At 41.9% G+C, this 19,701-nt stretch overlaps 1 protein-coding gene across 2 annotated transcripts in view; it reads left to right on the top strand.

Annotated features, from left to right (window-relative positions):
* LOC144280573 (uncharacterized) overlaps positions 1-19,701 on the top strand; it is a 70,235-nt gene that overhangs the window by 34,174 nt on the left and 16,360 nt on the right. The window contains exons 4-5 of one of the 2 annotated variants that reach the window (XR_013349007.1): positions 8,741-8,842; positions 9,354-10,541. Coding sequence is in view for 1 of the 2 variants with exons in the window: in XM_077842739.1 (XP_077698865.1) it covers positions 8,741-8,842; positions 9,354-9,426 (175 nt within the window). In the remaining variant the exon portion in view is untranslated. Of the gene's footprint in view, positions 1-8,740; positions 8,843-9,353; positions 12,598-19,701 lie in introns of those variants that run through there. The other variant, XM_077842739.1, reaches the window with a different exon arrangement.

Raw genomic sequence — 19,701 nt, 5'->3', positions numbered from 1 at the left:
TGAGGATTTTACATGCATTATTACCATTTTAAGAGAGGTCACTGAAGCTCATTGAAGTTGAGGAACTTGCAGACCTTACATGACCATAAGATGGAGACTCAGAATTCAAATCCAGGTCCTGTTGCCTGAGTATTTACCATTTGAGAAATTTTACCTGGGAAGTAACTCCTGGGCCACTTGGCACCCTTCCTGATTCAGTGCATGACACCAAGCAGCTCCTTCACCCACCCTCTATATCTCAGCTTTCCCTCACTCCCTGGGACATGAGGATAATAACAATCAGCTTCCTCCTGAACAGACTTTCTAACTGAAAGTGGTGGGCAAGTAAGTGGTGGCTGGATGATGCATGAATAGGAAGTACACGGCAAATAAATGGATGATTGTTAGACTGATGAGTAATGGGTTGTGTCCTGTGAAAGTGCAAATGGAAGGTGGGTGGTGGGTACAGGATTCGGTGATGGATGACTGGTAATGAAATGATAGATAGCTACATCATGGAAAATGGATGTATGAAAGGTGAATGGTGCATGAGTAGATGGTAGAGAGATGGGAGTTGGGTGGTAGGTAGTGAGGGGTGTATGGTAAATGAATGGTTTAATGTTTAGGTGGAGGAAGACTGGTGGATGGCAAGTGGATGGTGAAAGGATGATGAATGAAGATGGATATTGAATGAATAGGATAGTGAAGAATGGATGGGGGGAAAAAAGAAAGAAAATGTGTAGATCTCTCTGTGGGCTTTGGACTGAACTAGTGCCACACAGGTACACATAGTGATGAGGTTCAGTGCAAGTTTCCTGTGTTGTCCCACTTCCCCATAACACTTCTATTACTCCCTCTCATGGTTGCCCTTTTGCTCAGTCTGACTCTCCCTGTTGACAATTTCACCATCAGCTCTGAAAAAGTGGAGTAGGTTCAAAATGGGGCTTTTTAATTAGACTATTACATTCCAGACTTAAAATACTTTTTTTTGCCTTTTGTAAATAATAAAATTTTGGTTTTCATTTACATTTAATTTCAGAGATAACATATGAATACATTTTTATGGTAATAAAGCCAAATTCTCTATCAAACATTATACATAGCTTTAAATGAGAGGCTAACCTCCCCAGGAACAATGGTTTCCAGTTTGGTGGATATCCTAGACTCTCTCTCCAGTCATTAACAAACATTGTATGTGCCTATAAAATATAGTGTGGTGGCATTCATAGAAATTGTATCAGGCTATATCTATCAGTCTAGAACTTGTTTTTTTTTTTTAACTTTTTAACAACATTATATGAGCACATAATTTGAAAAGTCAACTACCAATAAAGTTTATTAAGTCAAACAGTGGTCCCCAGCCTCCTCACCACCATTTCTTCCTTCCCATAAGCAACCACTTGCTGGTTCCTCTATCTTGTTCTTTTGGTTTTGGCCTCTTACCTCTTAATAACGTGCTTGGTACTTTGTTTTTGTTTGCTTGTTTTAGGAATTATCTGTTAATTTCCCACAGTAAAAGATGAAGTTTGGCTCTCTTTCTTCCATCCCACTCCACCTTCCCCCATGCATTCTTCCCACCCCTTCATTCTAACATGCTCAGGGCACATTCACAGCTGAGCTGTGTAGTAAGCTATAATTAAATTCCTTCCATGAGCAACTTTTTGTTTTCTCTGGATTTAACAATTTTCTTTTTTCCTGTTTTCTTTATTTCCTAAGTACCTATGATTAATGCAACAAAATCATTGCCAACTTTTCTCTCAATATATTCAGATACTTCATGTAGTCTGTCAATTGCATTGTCTTGAAGAAGCCTCTCCTGGAGTCTTCCCACTTGCTTCTGTTTTCCTTGAATGCTGGGTGCCCCACTTTTATCATAGGATCTCCCCCACATTAGTACTGAGAATTATTTTCACCTTTCTCCTGTGTTAGATCTCCTATGTCCTGTTCCTTATCTTTCTCCTGCTTAGTTTTCTCTCTCAATATAATGGAGTACATTCTCTGGCTGCTTCCAAATAAGGTGTATATGGAAAGCAAATTGGTAGAGATCTTGTCTGCAAGGGCTTTATTCTACACTAACCCTTGATTGATAGTTTGGTTAGGTATAGAATTCTAAGTTATAAATCACTTTGAAATATTTGAAAGCTTCACTCCACTGTCTTCTGATTTCCAGTATTGGTTTTGAGAAATACAAAGCCGGGCAGCCTGGGTGGCTCAGCAGTTTAGCGTTGCCTTCAGCCCAGGGCCTGATTCTGGAGACCCGAGATCAAGTCCCATGTTAGGCTCCCTGCATGGAGCCTGCTTCTCCCTCTGCCTGTGTCTCTGCCTCTCTCTCTCCCTCTGTGTCTCTCATGAATAAATAAATAAAATCTTAAAAAAAAAAAGAAATACAAAGCCATTTTGCTTCTTGATCTTGTGTCATTGACCACTTATAAAGATCTTCTTTTTGTTTCCAAATATTGATATGCAAAACATTTAAGTATTACATGCCCTTTCCTAGGTTTCCAAGCCTAGCTGGATTAGATTAGGACCATGTGACTAGTTCTGGCCAGTGGTGTAAGAGCAGAAGTGACACATGTCCCCTCCAAGCTAAGAAGTTACAAGCCACTGTACCTTCTCCAACCTTATTTTCTCCTCCTACAACTACTTACCTCAGTGTACCCTTGATCCAGGTGATATATTTACAAGGTAGAGTTGGACAACCTAAAGTATATCACACTTTGCAAAAGTGACAAACTTTGGTTTTGTTAAAACACTAAGATTTTTGAAGGTTGCCTATTGCTGGAGCCAGCACTAATTACCCTGACAAATATACCAATATTCTGACATTTCCCTGGGATATGCTATGATGTGAGCCTATTTTAAATAATTGGGCTAAATAATGGCTCCAAAAGACTCAGAGTCCAATTCTAGAGATTTTTATTTTATTAATAATTTCCTTTCCTTAATTTTCTTTAGAATTTTTTTTTTTTGTAAACTCCTGTTACTCAGTTACTGGATCTCCTAGATGAGTCCTCCAACTTTGTATATTCCCACTTCCGTTCTTCATCTCTGGATTTTTGCTATATTTTCTGAAAATTTTCTCTAACTCTATTCTCATATTTCTATTGAATTTTTAACTTCTGCTATTATGTTCTAAACTTTCAAGAGCTCTTTTATGTTTTCTGAATATATAAGTCCAGAGACCCTCTTCCAAATTTGACATACCATTCCCATGCATAAATTCTTGATTTTGTTACAAAGAGGTGTATCCACAATATATTATTGTTTTGCACATTTTAAGACTTATATGGATAATCCTACTAATGTATACTTCTCCAGTGTGCTTTTTTCACTTACCTTACTCATCCATATTGACAAATGTAGTTCTAGTTCATATGTTTGCACTGCTGTATAGAATTCTCAAGCTTATATCATAACCCCGTGATGCACTCATACGCTGCTGGTCATTTACAGTGTTTCCATGCCGTTACTGTTACCCTCACTCCATCAACAAGAGAACTGAGGCTCAGGGAGGTGTACTTACTGTGTGCTCCATTAACGCATGAACCCAGAAAGCAGTTTGCCTCCGGATTGCTGCCTCTAGGAAATCTCTGGCACTTGCAAGAAGCTCAATCTATATCTGTTGAATAACTGAATGAAGTTTGCTCAGAGAAATCCAGAGTCAGATTCAGTTCCACAATGGATTTCTCCCCCTTTCCGTTTTACCTTGGTGCCTGACAGATATCCCTGTAGTCAGGGAGGTTCACCCTAGGGCAACTCAAAGTGTGAAAATGTAAGGTGAGGAATTCCTTCCCTTCCTGTTTGTGAATGTATCAGGACCTCTAGCCTTCATGGGATTACCTGAGCAGTAATTCTGCATTCTTTATGAAACATTGGCAAAAGCAGGAGCACTTGAAAGGGGCATGCTTTATTAGGATAAAACTCATAGAACTCTTGGCTCTGGTTAGGCTCCTGAATTTCCTGCCTATTCCTTATTTCCCCACTTGCTGCCAGTAGGAGACGCCCACCTTCTGGCCTAACCTGACTCATTCCTAAAGATCTCAGAGGAAAGCATTCTCCATGTGGACAGAATCTCTGGGAGATTATTATGTTCCCAGAAAATTCAGAGTGGGGGTTTGGTGCTGGTGCTTCCAGGAGAAGCCATGTCTGTGACAGGTGAAGGCTTAATTTATTCCCCCAGAATTAAGTACCCAGTTGAGCTGGCCATTGAACAGCCTCTGTTTGCAGACTGTCCAGGCCTGTGGTTGCCTGGCCTTGGGCGACAGCCCTGCCTCCACCTCCTGTGTGGAAGGCTTAGACGGTTCACAGCAGGCCCGTGCCCTGTGCCCCCTTCATGACACACCATGCTGGGTTAGTGTCCTCTGTGGAAACCTCTTGAGCGCAAATGGCCCCTTTATGACAGAAACACCACAGGAACATTCCCCAAGGGTGCTGTTTGCTGTGGTAGTTCGTCTACAGATTTTCCCACCAGGATCCTGGAGCAAGTCCAGTGCAGAATTGCCACTGTCATGAGAAGGGAGCAGATGACCATGGACTTCAGTAGTAGCCCTTCCCCCTTCCCTCCTCAACCCTTTGATTTCAGAGGATCTACACTCATTGTTAGTGGTCAGGAGTCCTGCACCTCCTTTTTGAACTAGGAAGACGTGGGAATGAGAGGTCTTTTGGGCACTTAAAAGCAGCAACAAATAGCCCACAAAACCACTATCTGCAGCTTGAGCAACCTTTGCTATGAAGCTCCCTGGAGTGCAGCCAGGAAAACAGCTCAATCCAGCCCCCAAAATAAGCTCCATGCAGGCACTTTCCTAAAGAAAAAGAGAGAGAGAGAGAGAGAGAGAGAGAGAGAGAGGGAGAAAGAGAGAGAAAACTAAAACAAAACTCCACTTAGAAGCAATAATAATATTTGTAGAATGCATTTTTACTGTTGCTTCCTTGGCTCAAGTCTAATAATCTGTGAAAAATACATATCAGCTGATAAATAGCATGGCTGTCAAGAAATTCATTGCTGGGTTCCCCTCTCCCTCAGAAGCAGCTGATTTAGGATTCAAGTGAGGGCTCCGCACAGTGTTGATTTGCCTTCACCAAAGCTGTCAACAAAAGGGCCTGTGAGGCATGGAGTAGACTCCTTCCGAGGGTGGTCCCTGAATTTTTTTTTTTTTTTTTTTTTGCATTTTTCTAGAAAGCTTTTCAGATTGAATAGAGCAGACAGCCATTTGCTGAAAGAGGCCTAGGTTGTGCTGTATACTCTATTGGTGCTTTTGCAAATGTTGGCTCCTTTGGTTCTAAAACAATCTTTCTTGGTAGATATCACCACTAACTCCATTTCACAAAGAAGTGACTTGTTGAGTGACAAACAGTTCTGGTTTTACGAGGCTGAGTTAGTGTTCTTTACTCTCTGTACAACTACTCATTCATTTTATCCTTTGACACCTTAATGAAAGGAGTTTAATGAAAGATTACACTGAACCACATCCATGTCCTGCCAGTTTACACTTGTGACTTGCAAACTTGATCTCTACCTGAAATTCTGGGCTCATTTCCAAATGTCTACATAACATAGTCTTTGGATGTCTAGTAGGCCTCTCCAACCTGACTGGGACAAATAGATCTTTTGAGTTTTACCTCAAAATCTGTTGTTCCCATAAACAAACAAGGGGTAGTGGAAAGGGAGGTGGGCGGGGAATGACTGGGTGATGGGCACTGAGGGGGGCACTTGACGGGATGAGCACTGGTTGTTATACTATATGTTGGCAAATTGAACTCCAATAAAAAAAATATACAAAAAAAATCTGCTGTTCCTATAGTCTTTTTCATTTTTGTAAATGGTCTCAGCATTCATCCTCTAGTTGAAGCCAATGTCTTGTCCATCAGTAACCTACTGAGAAATATAACAAAATCTGTCCACTTCTTTCTTTTCCACTGCTACCACCTGAATCCTTCTTCTGTTTCTCATCAAAGTTACTGTTGGTCTTACTGTTTTCACTCTTGCCTTCTACTTCTTTCTCCATTTTTCATGCACAAAACACATGCACAGTGTCTTTTTTTTTTTTTTTTTTTTAGAGATAGCGTGTGTGTGCATGGGGGTTGTGGGGGGAGGAACAGAGGAAGAGGTACAGAGAGAGACTCTTAAGCAGTCTCCATGGTGTGGAGCCTGACACAGAGCTCCATTCCACAGTGTCCTTAAAAGTCATCATCATCACAGATGTCAAGGTACACATCAAAAGCCTCTGTGTTGCAGTTTCCATCAAGAGTGAAGACATATTTGTGGAAGGTCCCATCCACACAGATGGCGATGACAGAGTTGAAATCTGAGATCGTGACTTGAGCCAAAATCAAAAGTCAGATACTCAACTGACTGAACCACCCAGGCACCCCATGATGCACAATATCTCATTCAAAGCTTTTCAATGGCTTTTCGATTAAAACCCAAACGCCTATAAGGCTTCCTTACCTGACTCTTATTTCACACTATTTTCTCATCACCTGTCATACTCCAACTACTCCGGTGTCATCCTTTATGTTTCTTAAACATGTCTCAGGGCATTTGGGCCTCCTTGTGGTCTCTGATTTTCACATGTCTGGTGCCTGCTTGTCATTCAAATCTCAACTTCAATGTCACTTCCTCAGAGAGGACTTTCCTGAACACCAACTTGAAGAAACCACTGAGTCATTTTCTGTTACATCACCCTTTCCTCAACAGTACTTATTGTTATCTGGTTGTATTCATATACTTGTATATTTACCTCCCCCCATAGAATGTAGATCTGGACTGGTCTTCCTTGTTTATCTCTGACCCAGAACAGTCATTCTGCATACCTAGAACAAATTCCTGGCATATAACATGCACATCATAAATGTTTGCTGGTTGAATGAATGAATGCTTTTGTGAGTAGTGGCAAAGGATAGTTTATGGGAGATCTTTCTGGATGTCCTTCATGACTCAGGCCTCAACGGCACAGATGTATACTGCTTTGTGTAATCTATGTCCAGATAAAAAGATGGCATATCTAGAGATCAGTACTCTATGAGGACATGAATGCAGTCATCAGTGGTAGAATAACAACCAGACTGAAGTTCTTTTTTCATGAGACTGCTATCATCTTTCAAATCTCACTTTGCCTCCCTAATGCCACAGGTTTGCTACTCTTCTTCCTCCTCAGATAAAGCAGTTTCTTTTTTCTTAACTCAAAAAATTCACTCAGTTATTTAATTTGCCATTCCTTCATCAAACACATATAATCAATGTTTAATATCTGGAAGCCTTTCTATGATAGTGGAAGAGGGTTTATATTTGTGGTTTGAGATTTCTGAGAAAAAAGGGTACTGATTGTAGCCTCTGGGAAGTTTCTGGCCAATCAGAAGAAACACTTGACCAAAGAGGTGAGGCAGGGGCTCAAAGATAGCACTGCTCCATAATATCTCCCTCGCTGTATTTGTCCCCAAGAGTTATGTGAGTACCAGTGTGTATGTATCTCCATGGGACGAGCAGCAAGGGACTCCTCCCCCATGCATCCCTAGCTTGACTATCTGGGATCTAGTTATAATCCTACAGTTGCTTACAAGTGAAGGCCAATAGAATAGCCTGGGCCAGTCCTATGATGAAGATGAATTGGATTCTGACCTTGTGGTCATCTGTTTAGTAATTTCCCCAGTGTTCCCCATCTTATATACTCTGAAAAAAGAAACCAAAGAACCTATTTTAAGCAAAGGTTACATAAGTGACTATCTTATTTATATTTGTAGCCCTGTTCTCACCCTGACACTCCCCTATTTCCAATCTACTTTTCTCTGTAGCATTTAGTACTTTCTAACATATGAGGTAATATACTTCTTTCCTTATTGAAGGCTTGCTCCATTGGAATGTAACTTCCTCCAAGACAGTAGGGATTTCTGTCTGTTTTTCATACTGCTGTATCCCCAGCACCTGTAAGAGTGTCTGGCATTATAATGGTTAGTAATTATTTGTTAAATCAATCAATCAATCAGATATTTTGAAATGTGTAATATTTTTTGACTTAAAAATTCTATTTCTAGGAATCCATTCTTCACAAAATGGCTTGAATGAATGGAGAATGTGTGAATTAAGATAATTTCCTTATTATTTATAAGTATGAAAACTAGGGAACAATATAATCCTTTAGCAATAAGGAATTGTTTATATAAATTGTGGTATAACCATTCAATAGAATGTTATGAAACCATTAAAATTCACTTCTTAGAAGAATATTTAATAATGTGGGAAAATGCTAAAATGTTTTGTTAAATGATAGTAGTTAGTATTTTATGATTTGATTGCTAATATATAAAATGACTGTGTATGTATGCATTGAAAAAATAATGGGAAGGCAAAAGTATCTTTTACCTTTGGGAAATAGGATTATCTGTATTCTTTGTGAGAAATAGAATTATCTGTGATTATTTGTGGGAGATAGAATTATCTGTGTTATTTGCAGGAGGTAAGATTACAGATTATCTTAATTTTTCTTTTTTAAAGGAAATATCCTAAGAAGGAGGGAGGAGGAGGAGGCTAGTGGCAGCACTGGGATGTTTCCCTCCAACCTGAGGGTCTAGGGGGAGATGGCCTCTTTAGTTACCTCCTGGTAACCACATCCTCAGATAGATCCCTCCCACTCTGACTCTTGGTTAGCTCATGTGTGTCACTCTGGCCAATGGAACTTCAGCAAACATGAAACAGATGGAGGTTTGAAAATCACTTGTGCATTAGGGTTCTATTGCTGATAGGAACTCTTCTTCTATCCTGCAGACAAATCTGGGCTGCTCTCCTGGAGGATGAAATGCTATGTGAAGAGAAGCCTCAGCCATTCCAGACATTTGAACCAACCCACCTGACACCTCAGACATATGAGTGAGAGATAATTTTATGGTGGCTGTTGAGCACTTGAAATGTGGCTCATATGATATGAAATGTATTCTAAGTGTAAAATACACACAACTTTGAAGACTTGTATGATAAAAAGAATGTAAAATATTTCACTAATAATTTTTATGTTAATTATACATAGAAATAATAATATTTGGACATCGGGTTAACTTAAAATACATTGTTAAAATTAACTTCACCTGTTTCTTTTAAGTTTTTTAAATGTGGCTACTAGAAAATTTCAAATTGCAGACATGGTTTGTATTATATTTCTATTGGACAGCTCTATTCTAGACTGTTTAGCCACAGACAAGCCATCCCAGACCAGAATAACCACCCAGATGATCAACAGAATTGGAGTAAATAGAATGGTTGTTGCTTTAAATGACTAAGTTCTATCATGTTTTCTTATGCAGCAAAAACAAAAAAAAAATCTATTACCAGAAGTATACTGTGCTTTATAGATCCTACCAATTCAGCTCTTTGGCCTTTACAGGAATGAGCCAGAGCCTCCAAAGAAGCTTGGAAAGAAAACAGAACATGATGGAGGACAATGGCCAGTGATCTAGTGCTGGAATCAGGAAGACTCAGGAAAAGGTTGTAGAGTTTGGAGGGGCTGGAGGATGTTGAGAGATCTTCACCTTCTCAGATTCCCAGCCTGGAAGACACGCCTCCTCGGCCTGTGGCTCTAGAGAGCAGGGGCTTGGGGAATCCTGGAGAAGTCCTTCCTCCCCTTTCCCACTCCCGCTCTCCTTTCCTATCTGCTCTGTGTGTTCTCTGCTGTCCTATCCCACAGAGCTCTGTGGGAAAAAACACTACATCAACAACAACAAGATAATAAAGGGCATGTCAATGAGAGAACAGGAGGAGGGAGGGGAAAGGGTGATTTTGGCAGCAATAACCCATCATCTAGGACCTCTGTGCTTCCCTCAACTCCCTCCTTCCTGAGCCAGAGTGGACTGGTCGTCAGAACTAGGGAAGGCCATAGAGATCATCCAAACTAGCTCTTTTCTCTTACATATGAGTTAAACCCAGTCTCAAAGATGTTAAATGACTTGTATAAGGTCATCAGGAAATTAGTGATGGTCAGGTCTAGGATCTAATTTCTGAACTTCTGGGCACGACACCTCTTTGGAAGGCCAATCCTCCCATACTATTCTATTTACTGCCTTTTGCTTTTATCATTTGATATCTTGTGGATGATCTATGGATGTTCTTGAGGATTTGAGCACAGGTTATTATGCTGTATCATCTCAGGGACTTTGGCATCCATATGGAGGTATCTCTGCCCTCCCAGTCCAGTTCCTTAATGGAGTCAGTTCCTGTGATCTTTATCTTTGTTCTCTTTAGTTCCTCATCAGCCACATATTAGTACTGATTACTATACCGTGGCTGAACTCAGAATTGCTTATCTGCAAGACTCCAAAATCTTTAACCCCAACCTCCTGTACGTTCAGTCTTCTCACCTGCCTGCTTCTGCAGTGTTCTCTTAGATCTCTTCTGTACTGACTCCATTTACCCCCAGGGTGAAGATGCTCAGCACTTCCTTCCCAGAGCTTACTGCCCTTCTTTGGAACAGAAGAATGCTCGCCTGGAAGGCTGCTTACTGTTGACAAAGCAACATGCAAGGAGATATTGAAACCAATAACCAAAAAAGGATCTCAATGAAGGAATAAATCTGCAGGTATCTGGAACCTTGTCACTATGATGCTAAACATCCTGATTTTCTGAAAGGATTTTCTACTTTTCATCCAGGTATTTAAAGTCAGGAAGATACATCCAATATTGTATAACTACAAAGCTATTCCCTATCTCAGTATCAGGAAGCAAATAAGGAGAATGTGGCCCAAACCAGGGAAATCAGATGGCAGATGATGACTCTTATGGGTCTAAGGAGTTGGCCTTTGGATTATTTCTGGTCCACCTGACAAGTGCTCAAGGTGGATGTCTCAATTCGTTCTGGCTGCTGTAACAAAATACCACAGACTGGGAACCTTATAAACAACAAAAATCTATTTCTCACAGTTCCATGGGCTGCAAGTCCAAGATCAAGGTGCCAACACAGTCAGGTTCTGGTGACTGCCCTTTTCCAGACTGCAGATTGCCAACTTCTGGCTGTGCCCTTACATGGTGGAAGGTGCAAGGGCTCTCTCTGGAGTCTTTTTACAAGGGCATGCATCCTATTCATGACCCTCAAAGCTCTCATCACCTGGTTATATCTCAAAGATCATAGCTCCTAACACCATTGCCTTAGGGGCTTCAACATAGGTATTTGTGTGTGTGGTGGTGGTGGGGCACAAGCACTCAGACTATAGCAGTGAGACAGAGCAGAAAAGCTACATGAAGTGATGTGAGAGTTGAAAGGAGAAAAGCATGTGATGCTATCCAGGAACCATCTAAGGAAAAAACTCTTGTGAGGCAGATTGAGAATTTTAAAACAACACTCTCCCACCCAACTGCCCCATGACATCTGTTAACACAAGAGGCAGAGCTATTTCCTGGAAAGGCTCCTTGTGTTTACAAGGGTGAGACCCTCTTGATATTTTCATAACTTTAATTAAAGAGCTGAGGGGTGGATTTACATCCTCAGCAGTTCCCATGGGAGAACACACAGGCTGGTTGTACACAATACCGCACATTCAAATAAAAAGAGAAAAAGTCAATCAATTATCCAGATGTTTTTGAATTTTACATGAATGTAGCCACAGTGGGGAATTAGTTCTTGATAATAATGTATTATTCTTGCAAAATTGTGGAGAGAAACATTCTTAAAAGGAAGGAAGAGAGTGTTTTCCAAATACTCTTTTATGTTTTCTTTTCCTTTCTGGGTTTAACATCAAGCAGAACACAGAGATGGAGGACAGACAACAGGAAGAAGCCTAAGGCAGGCCCCTCTCTTCAAACTACACTGAGTGCTCCTGGTTGGAGTAAAGCAGCCTTGAGCTGGGGGGTTAGGGCTTGGAACAATACTTAGGCAGAGTCTGGCCATTTTGGGGTGTGCAGACCACCACAAAATAAGCATGTGTTCAGAAAGTATTAATGGCATTTGACCTAAGAGTCTCTCTCTCTCTTTTTAGATTTTATTTTATTTCTATTTGTTCATGATAGACACACAGAGAGGCAAGATATAGGCAGAGGGAGGAGCAGGCTCCCTGTGGGGAGCCCAATGCGGGACTCTATCCCAGGACCCCAGAATTATGACCTGAGCCGAAGGCAGATGCTCAACCACTGAGCCACCTAGGTGCCTGCCACATAAGAGTTTCTACTGCTCAAATAACTCTTTGATCTTCTTTTCTCTGAAGTCTGAAATTTCACTGTTCAAAATCTTGTTCCTCGACTCAAGAAAAAGGTTCTGAGATATTAATGTGCCTAAGAATTGTCCTAGAAATTAAGATGTGAAGTTACAGGCTTGTGGTCCAGTCCCAAATATTCAAGTTTGATAAGTCTGAGGTGCATTTTAGGAGTCTGCACTATGAGGAAGGACCCTGATGGTTCTAAGCATGTCTTTGCCTTGAGAAATAATTAAGGCTTTGCCTATTTCAGCTGTTCTTTTCAAAAAGGAGACACACAGGCTGAACGAGCAACCATCCAGTCAGTGTGGGAACCAGGTTCCAGAACCCTCTGACCAAGTCCCAGCTCCCCATCTGTCTAGCTCTGTAATTTTGGGCCAAATCATTAAACTCACCCTCAATTCCCTCATCCATGAAACAGAGCAGAAAATTTCAGCCCCCTATACCCAATGGGCCAATCAATAGAAAAAACATTATATCAGGTGAAATAATTAGTGTAAAATCTTTGAAAACTGTCCATCGCTTTGAAAAGTATCTTATTGTATACAAATGTAAAAGGTTGTTATTGTTATTTTCCATTATCGTCCATTAACACATCCATTTGAATTATTTCAAAAAATTAAATGATGGGGCAAGAGGTGAACTTGGGTACCAGGGCTGCTTGGGAGGTAGGTGGGCAAACTATGCCACTGTGGCATGCCCCAGGCTGCTAGGAGAGAGCAGGGGGTATCAAGATGGGGAGAGAGGCAAGCAAAGTGTGTGTGTGTGTGTATGTGTGTGTGTGTATGTGTGTGTATGTGTAGAAGATGTTGAGTGTTGGAGAAAAACTGAACTTATTTTATAGCTTTGTTTCAGGTTTCAGATTATTGAGCACTAATAACATGCTTGGAGGGAGTTCTCTGTTTTTTATCCTGAAGATATTTGAATAAGCCCTGAGAGTCACCAATAGTAGAGTATAGGAGAATAGCTTTTATGGAAAAATAAATAAAGAAAAGGAACATTATGGAAATAGTATGGGAAAAGAATCAACTTCAACGTAAAACTTAAAGAATGCATTCAAACTAGCCACAGAGGGCCTCTCACCTTCTGGATATTCTCACTCTCTTTTTGGACAATGAGAATGGTCAGCTATCTTCATATCCCCCAGGCTGGTTTCAAAATAGCCACTTCCCTTGAGAATTCAAACCAAAAAAGAACCCTGCCTTCCAGGAACCGAAAATGGAACTATGTGCGTACACTTCATCTCCCACAAATGTGGAGGGCACCATCTCTATCTCCCCTGCGCTTTGTGATCAGCAAATCTGTGATTCGGGAAATTATGCCTGTCTTTTCCTTAGCACAGACCATGAGAGACTCCAAGATGTGAGTCTTGGGGAAGGGGAGAAGGTACAGGGTGGAAAGGGGAAAGAGCTGGTTGCAGGAGTTGTCCCCATCTCCAGCTCAGAATGAGGTTGCCTCTGGATCTAGCAGATTCCATCTCGATAGGTTAGACTTCGCTCTGAATGGAGAAGGCACCTGTGGTCCCCACTCCTGCTGTCAGCTCAGCACACCAACCGGAGTTTGCATGGCACCTTGACGTGGTGCCGTGGGTCACTGAAGGGCATCCATCTCCACAAGGTGGGAAGTGACAGACTGCTTTACAATCAGTGGAGGGAGTGAGACAGGAAATGAAGAGGAGCACATCTCCCATTTAAAATTTTGTGGAGAAGGCAAACCAATGGAGATTTGATTATCAGCTCGGAATTCGGCCTGGAAGAATGGAATGCTGCAGGGATGTGGTCCAACCTAGCCTGCGGAGGGCCAGAGAGGCCTTTTGTGGTCAGGCTTGGGCTGATGGGTGGAGAGGATGCTGCTTTGCTAGTGAGGCCCCAGTGAAATCTCTAATGCATCCTGAGCTTAGAGAATGGAAAGCACCATACAGAGGTGGGGCTGTTTTCACATCCCTAACACATCCCAGATTTGTGCCGTTGGGGGTCAGGTCCAGTTGTGTGAAATTCCTGTTGTTTTTCCTTTTCTAACAGAGCCCAGATATCAGATCTGCTTCTTTAAGCAGGATAATAGAATATGCCACAGTGCAATTGACTCTAGGGGAACAGTGAGGCACACTATCCCTGCTCTGGAAAAATCCCCAAATCATATATAACTAGTTTCAGCTCTCGCGCGCTCGCGTGTGTGTGTATGTGTGTGTGTGTGTCTGGGGTGGGGAGTGAAAAGAGCAGATTTAACTGTACTATGCATGCTTTAGTTGATATTAAAATACAGAAGAATGCCGTGGTCCTTGCTGACTAATGACAGGTGCGAGAATGCCCTGCAACATTTGTGGGCACGGGGTGGGGGTTGGGGCTGTCACCCTGCTACGGCAAATGGGGTGGAAAATTAATGAAATAATGAAGTTACATAAATGTAATGAGGTGTTTACTACATGTGGGTACTCTTTTTAAATTGCATATGATGTGAACTCTTGGTTAAGCTGCTATTCCTCTTAATTCTCTAGGTGATGTAGGAATAAAACAGGCTTTCTTCTATATGCAAAGTAGGTTCTCAAGCCCCTGAGAATGAGCCTTATCCTGGAGGTGGTTGGTGATTAGAGTGATTAATTTATCGATATATTCCTGGGAAGGAAGCCTTCAAAGCACTAGTGGACTTCTGAGAATTTTGACAGAAGCCCCTCGCCCCGTCCTGCCCCTCCACTCTAGGAGCATGTGGTTTATGAACCTGACTTGAGAATAGAGCTTGGACACTCTTTGGGACTGCATGCTTGCTACTCGTTACCTGGAACAAGCCACATTTTGCAGTGATGCAATTTTGCCAGACATCTGAAGGGGAAAAGTCCTCTTGTTCTTACATTGTTTCTGATGTTAACTTTATCCCTTCTGGGGTGAGTATAAGCTTGAACTCTCTGGCCTAATAAGATGGTCTGCACCTTGCTTGCTTGGGCTCCTTTCAAATGCAGCTTTGTGCCCTACCCCCTACTTTACACAGCCTTTTAAATAATTCTGGAGAGATAAGCTGGAGTCTCCCCTAAATTTTCCTGCAGCCCCAGTCAACCCATTCACCAGCTCAGCTGGATGTATTTAGGGAGGACCTGCTTTACATTCTATGTGGGGTAAGGAAGATATATAGTATAACCTATCTGCTCTGTTACCCCAAAAGTTGTAATCTCATGAGGAGAATGATATATTTAATAACACACAAATAATTGCTTTTGAAAAAATGCTATAATGTGCTGTAGTCAGAGGGAAAAGGTTAACAAGGAAGGATTTCCCCTAGACAAGAGTGAGCTTCCCCTCGCAGGTAGGAACCCTTCGTAGAAGACTTATGAAGTTATCATACCTTCTGGATGTTCCACAGTCAACAGCAAATAGATTTCAGTGAGTTTCAAAGATTTGTCACTGATAAAAGCACCTTGAGTTGAAGTCCCCAAGAACTTAGCGATATAGGAAAGTTTGTTAGATCTATGGAATTCTTTCTCTCCTAATTGTGGAATGGAAGGCAGCAGAGCACAGATCTGAATCCTTACTTCATTTATATTTGTATTTTTATTTGACCTTTATAAAATGAGGACAATATTGACTACTTGTGGGGTTGTTGTGGGATTAATTCACATGACTATCCAAATACATGGCTTATGGTAGAGTCTCAGCTGGTAGCAACTATTATAATTATGATTCAATACTAAACTATTGAGACAGATAACTTCTTTGTGATCAAAGAATTCAACTGGAAAATACTGAGGAATTTTGGCAGTAGAAACAAATGAATTTTACCTTTTTATCACTTAATAGCTCTGGGACTGAGAAACTACATAATCTAAGTCCTAACCTCCTCGTCTATAAGACATTACAGGTTTGTTGGAAGAATTGAAACAGCAATCATGACAATGCTTTCCACTTTATTAATGTTTTAAAGATTTATTTATTTATTTTAGAGAGAGAGAGAGTGCATGCGTGAAAGTGAGCTGTGGGGAGAGGCAGAGGGAGAGGGAGAGAGAGAATCCTCAAGCAGACTCCACACTGGGCACAGACCCTGATGTGGGGCTCAATCCCAGGACCCTGAGATCATGACCTGAGCCAAAACCAAGAGCTGGACACCTAATGGACTAAGCCACTTAGTCACCCCAAATGCTTTCCACTTTATACATAAAACCTCCAGAAATGATTCAACTCAGATCTCTGTTGATAAGTAAGCGCCTTTTGCAAAGCTGAAAGAACCTCCGGTGTGTCTTCATGGTTATGGAAGCAATTCTTGGGTTAGGAAGGAAATGGTTTTTGGAATTCTTTCTTATATAAATAGGAAAATTGAGACTTGAAGAAGTTGTGACATGCCTCAAATTGTGACACAGCCAGAGAGGAACTTGGTTCTCTGATCTGGCGCTTTCTGGCAGACAACTTTAAAAGTGGGAGACTGATAAGCATAATGGAAGGAGGGCTCTCCCCTCTCTGCTCCCAGCCCTCATGGAGGGAGGTTTACTCTTGTGCTCAAATGAGCCCTCAACTCTGGCGAGATGGGGTAAACAGCTCTAAGATCTCCAAAGGTTTACAGTAAATGGAGTGTCAAGTTGTCACAGGGATTGATTTTAGTCTCAGGTACTGTAAAGGAAATACTTTTAAGGCTCTTCTAAGAATAAAATTCCTCTGAGGAGATGTTTAGCCTATGGCTAATGTGTTTGGAAAACTGTTTTCTGTAAAACTTCAACCTCATTAATCTACTTGCAAATCCAGAAAGGCAGCTTTCATTGCACACATCAGGGCTTGCCCCAAACCTCCCCTATTCACAGTGGGAGACACAGAGAAATGAAGCACGGGCCCAGGGTGGCTCTATCTTTTTTATCCCCACACCGTTCAAGAATTGAGGATGTGGGTGTCATGTTCAGCCCCTCCTCAGCTCTGGAAGCTGGCCCTCAGGGCCCAGGAACCTCTGGGGAGCCTATGTTCTTTCCCTGTGTCTTAGCACTTTCCATCCCTGATGCCGTAGGGGACCTTGGAAGGGGGTGAAAGCTGTCACCCCCCTTACAAATCAGGGAGAATCTTTTCTCTCCAAGAAAGGCTTTTGCTTCTTTCTGGTTCCTAGCTATTTTCATGGTTCCTGAGGAATCAGCCTCTGACATTCTAATTATTCATTCATCAGAGCTGTCAAACCTTAGGAATCTCTTCTCCCTTCCTCTGGCTGGCTTACCCTAGACACTCATCTTCAACAGGTTTGGAATCAGCAAAGACAGCAAAAAATACAAAGAACTCAATTCCAACAAACTGCTAATTTACTGATATGTAATTGGGGGAGTGGCCGTTTCGTAGATGGAGGGTGACTGCAAAGGAATGAAGGAGTCAGGTGAAACTGAGGACCAGGACTTGGATGCTCACACGCTTCTGCTTTTCTTCTCTATTACGAGATTGCTGATCCAAGCAGAGAGAGGTGAAGTTTACATGTGACATTCACAGGATGGAGATGGGTGTCATGAGTCTCCAACAAAGTCCCAGTGTGTCCTCAGTGAACCCAGGGTGAGTCCCATATGGAACAGACTTTGTCAGCTTTCATCAACTTTGCCCCAGACACTCTTCAATATTGTGCCTTGAACTGATGTGATTTCTTCTAATAAAAGGATTGAAATCCATCCTTGACCTACATATTTCACATGCATATTAAGAGGGTTGTCCTAGGAGCAGCAGCTTGATGTTAGGAAATCTGAGCCTGAATGGTGTGTTGGGGGAGCTTTACGAGGCATTCCACCATGTCTAGCTTTAATTTTGCTTTTATTTCAATGTGACAAGATGTGTTGGACTGAGATGCCTCTGGCTCTAGCCCTGGAATTTATGAAGAGCGAACGCTGCAGGGTTATGGTGTGGGTGAGACTGGAAGATGTCACCCACACACAGGGTTCAGCACAATAACATTTAATAGAAGAATAAACCAACACTGGAACGGTAAACACACACACACACACACACACACACACACTTATCCCTACGCATACACACAGCAAAGCCCGTGTCAAATCCTGGACACCCTCCATTTGGTCCTCTTAGCCTTGTGGGGGTTGGAGACCAGTTTCATTAGGACTGTCCTTTCTTTCTCCTCTCTCACACATAGGAACATAATGGAGGACAGGAGCCAGGAGCCAGGAGCCACATGTCTGGACCCCTCTCAGCCCTTATTCCACTTATTCTCTTCCAGTTATTATTGGAAGTAATTTATCACTACTGTCTCCTCTCTCTTAACCCTTCTCTTGAGCCTTCCCTTGAGCTGCCTTAAAGGTGGCAGATGACAGGCTGGCCTGGCCAAGAACAAAGACAGTTATCCTTGGCCGGCACCTGTATTCCTCTGGGTGCCTGCCCTGTCTTGTTGCACTCCCTCTGTGTGTCTAATTTACATGGCAAGCCTCTGGGCAGGGTCTTTTTTTTTTTTTTTTTTTTTTAATTCTCTGCTCTCCTTTATGGTTAGATGGCATGGTTAGACAGCTTATGTCTGATGTTGAGCTATTTGGCCCCACTCAGCTTCATTCTTAAAAAATACCAACAGAAAAATATTTAACACATTTGATTGTTGTTAGACATACAAAAATTTTTTTTACAGTAAGTGGGACCTGGGAAGAACTACGGCTGGCATGTCTGTAAACCCTTTAAATTTATATGCAGAAATCCTGCCCCCAAGGTGATGGTACAAGGAATTGGGCCTTTGAGAGGTGATTATTAGGTCATGAGGATGGAATCTTCATGAATAAGATTTGTGTCCTCATGAAAGAGGTCTGAGAGGGCTCCTTTCACCCCATTCACTAAGTGAAGACACAGTAAGAATGCAGCCATCTGTGAATCAAGAAGGAAGATCTCATCAGACATTGAATCTGCTGAAGCCTTGATCTTGGGCTTCCAGCCTATAGAACTGTGAAAAATAAACGTCTGTTGTTTATAAACCACCTGGTTTGTGGTATTTTGTTATAGTAGTGTGAACTAAGACAGGAGGCTTTTGGTGGCTATTGTTGGCCACTTGGTGTAGCTGGTGATTGCCAGAAAGAAGAGCTGAATAAGTCTTCATCCTTACTGAGAATGGTGACCCAAACATAGACCAGGACCAGGACCTCTGATTGCTTTGTTCAGAACAAAGAAGACTTTATGATTTGGACCTTGAGATTGGGAAGTGTTCTGGGATAGAAAAACTGGCCTCATGGCAGAGAAAAGTCCCTTTCTTGAGTACTTTTCTGAGTATTATGCTGAAGATTCTTGTGCTAAATGGGACATTTAGGGTTAGACAAAATCTAGGGCCTGGTGGAAGTCACTATTTCTTTAATCCATCCATCCATTTACCCATTCATCCATCCATTCACCCACGGTTTAACGGTAGAGACAACTTTAGAAGGTAAGTGTGGTAATGTGCCCCAAACTTGCATCCACCTGCATATAAGCTGACATAATGTGGCTAAAAGACCAGACGGCTGGAAATGAAAGGGGAAGGGCAACAACGTGGCTAGGTGAGGTCCACATGGGCAGGTTTTCTGGAGGGGTGCTCAGGATAGAAGAAAAGGGGCACAGAGGTGGGGTGAAGGGGCCAGTGGGCATGGCT

The sequence above is a fragment of the Canis aureus genome, chromosome 12 (assembly GCF_053574225.1).
Source record: "Canis aureus isolate CA01 chromosome 12, VMU_Caureus_v.1.0, whole genome shotgun sequence".
Classification (NCBI taxonomy): domain Eukaryota; kingdom Metazoa; phylum Chordata; class Mammalia; order Carnivora; family Canidae; genus Canis; species Canis aureus.
This window is presented reverse-complemented; position numbering and strand designations above follow the sequence as displayed.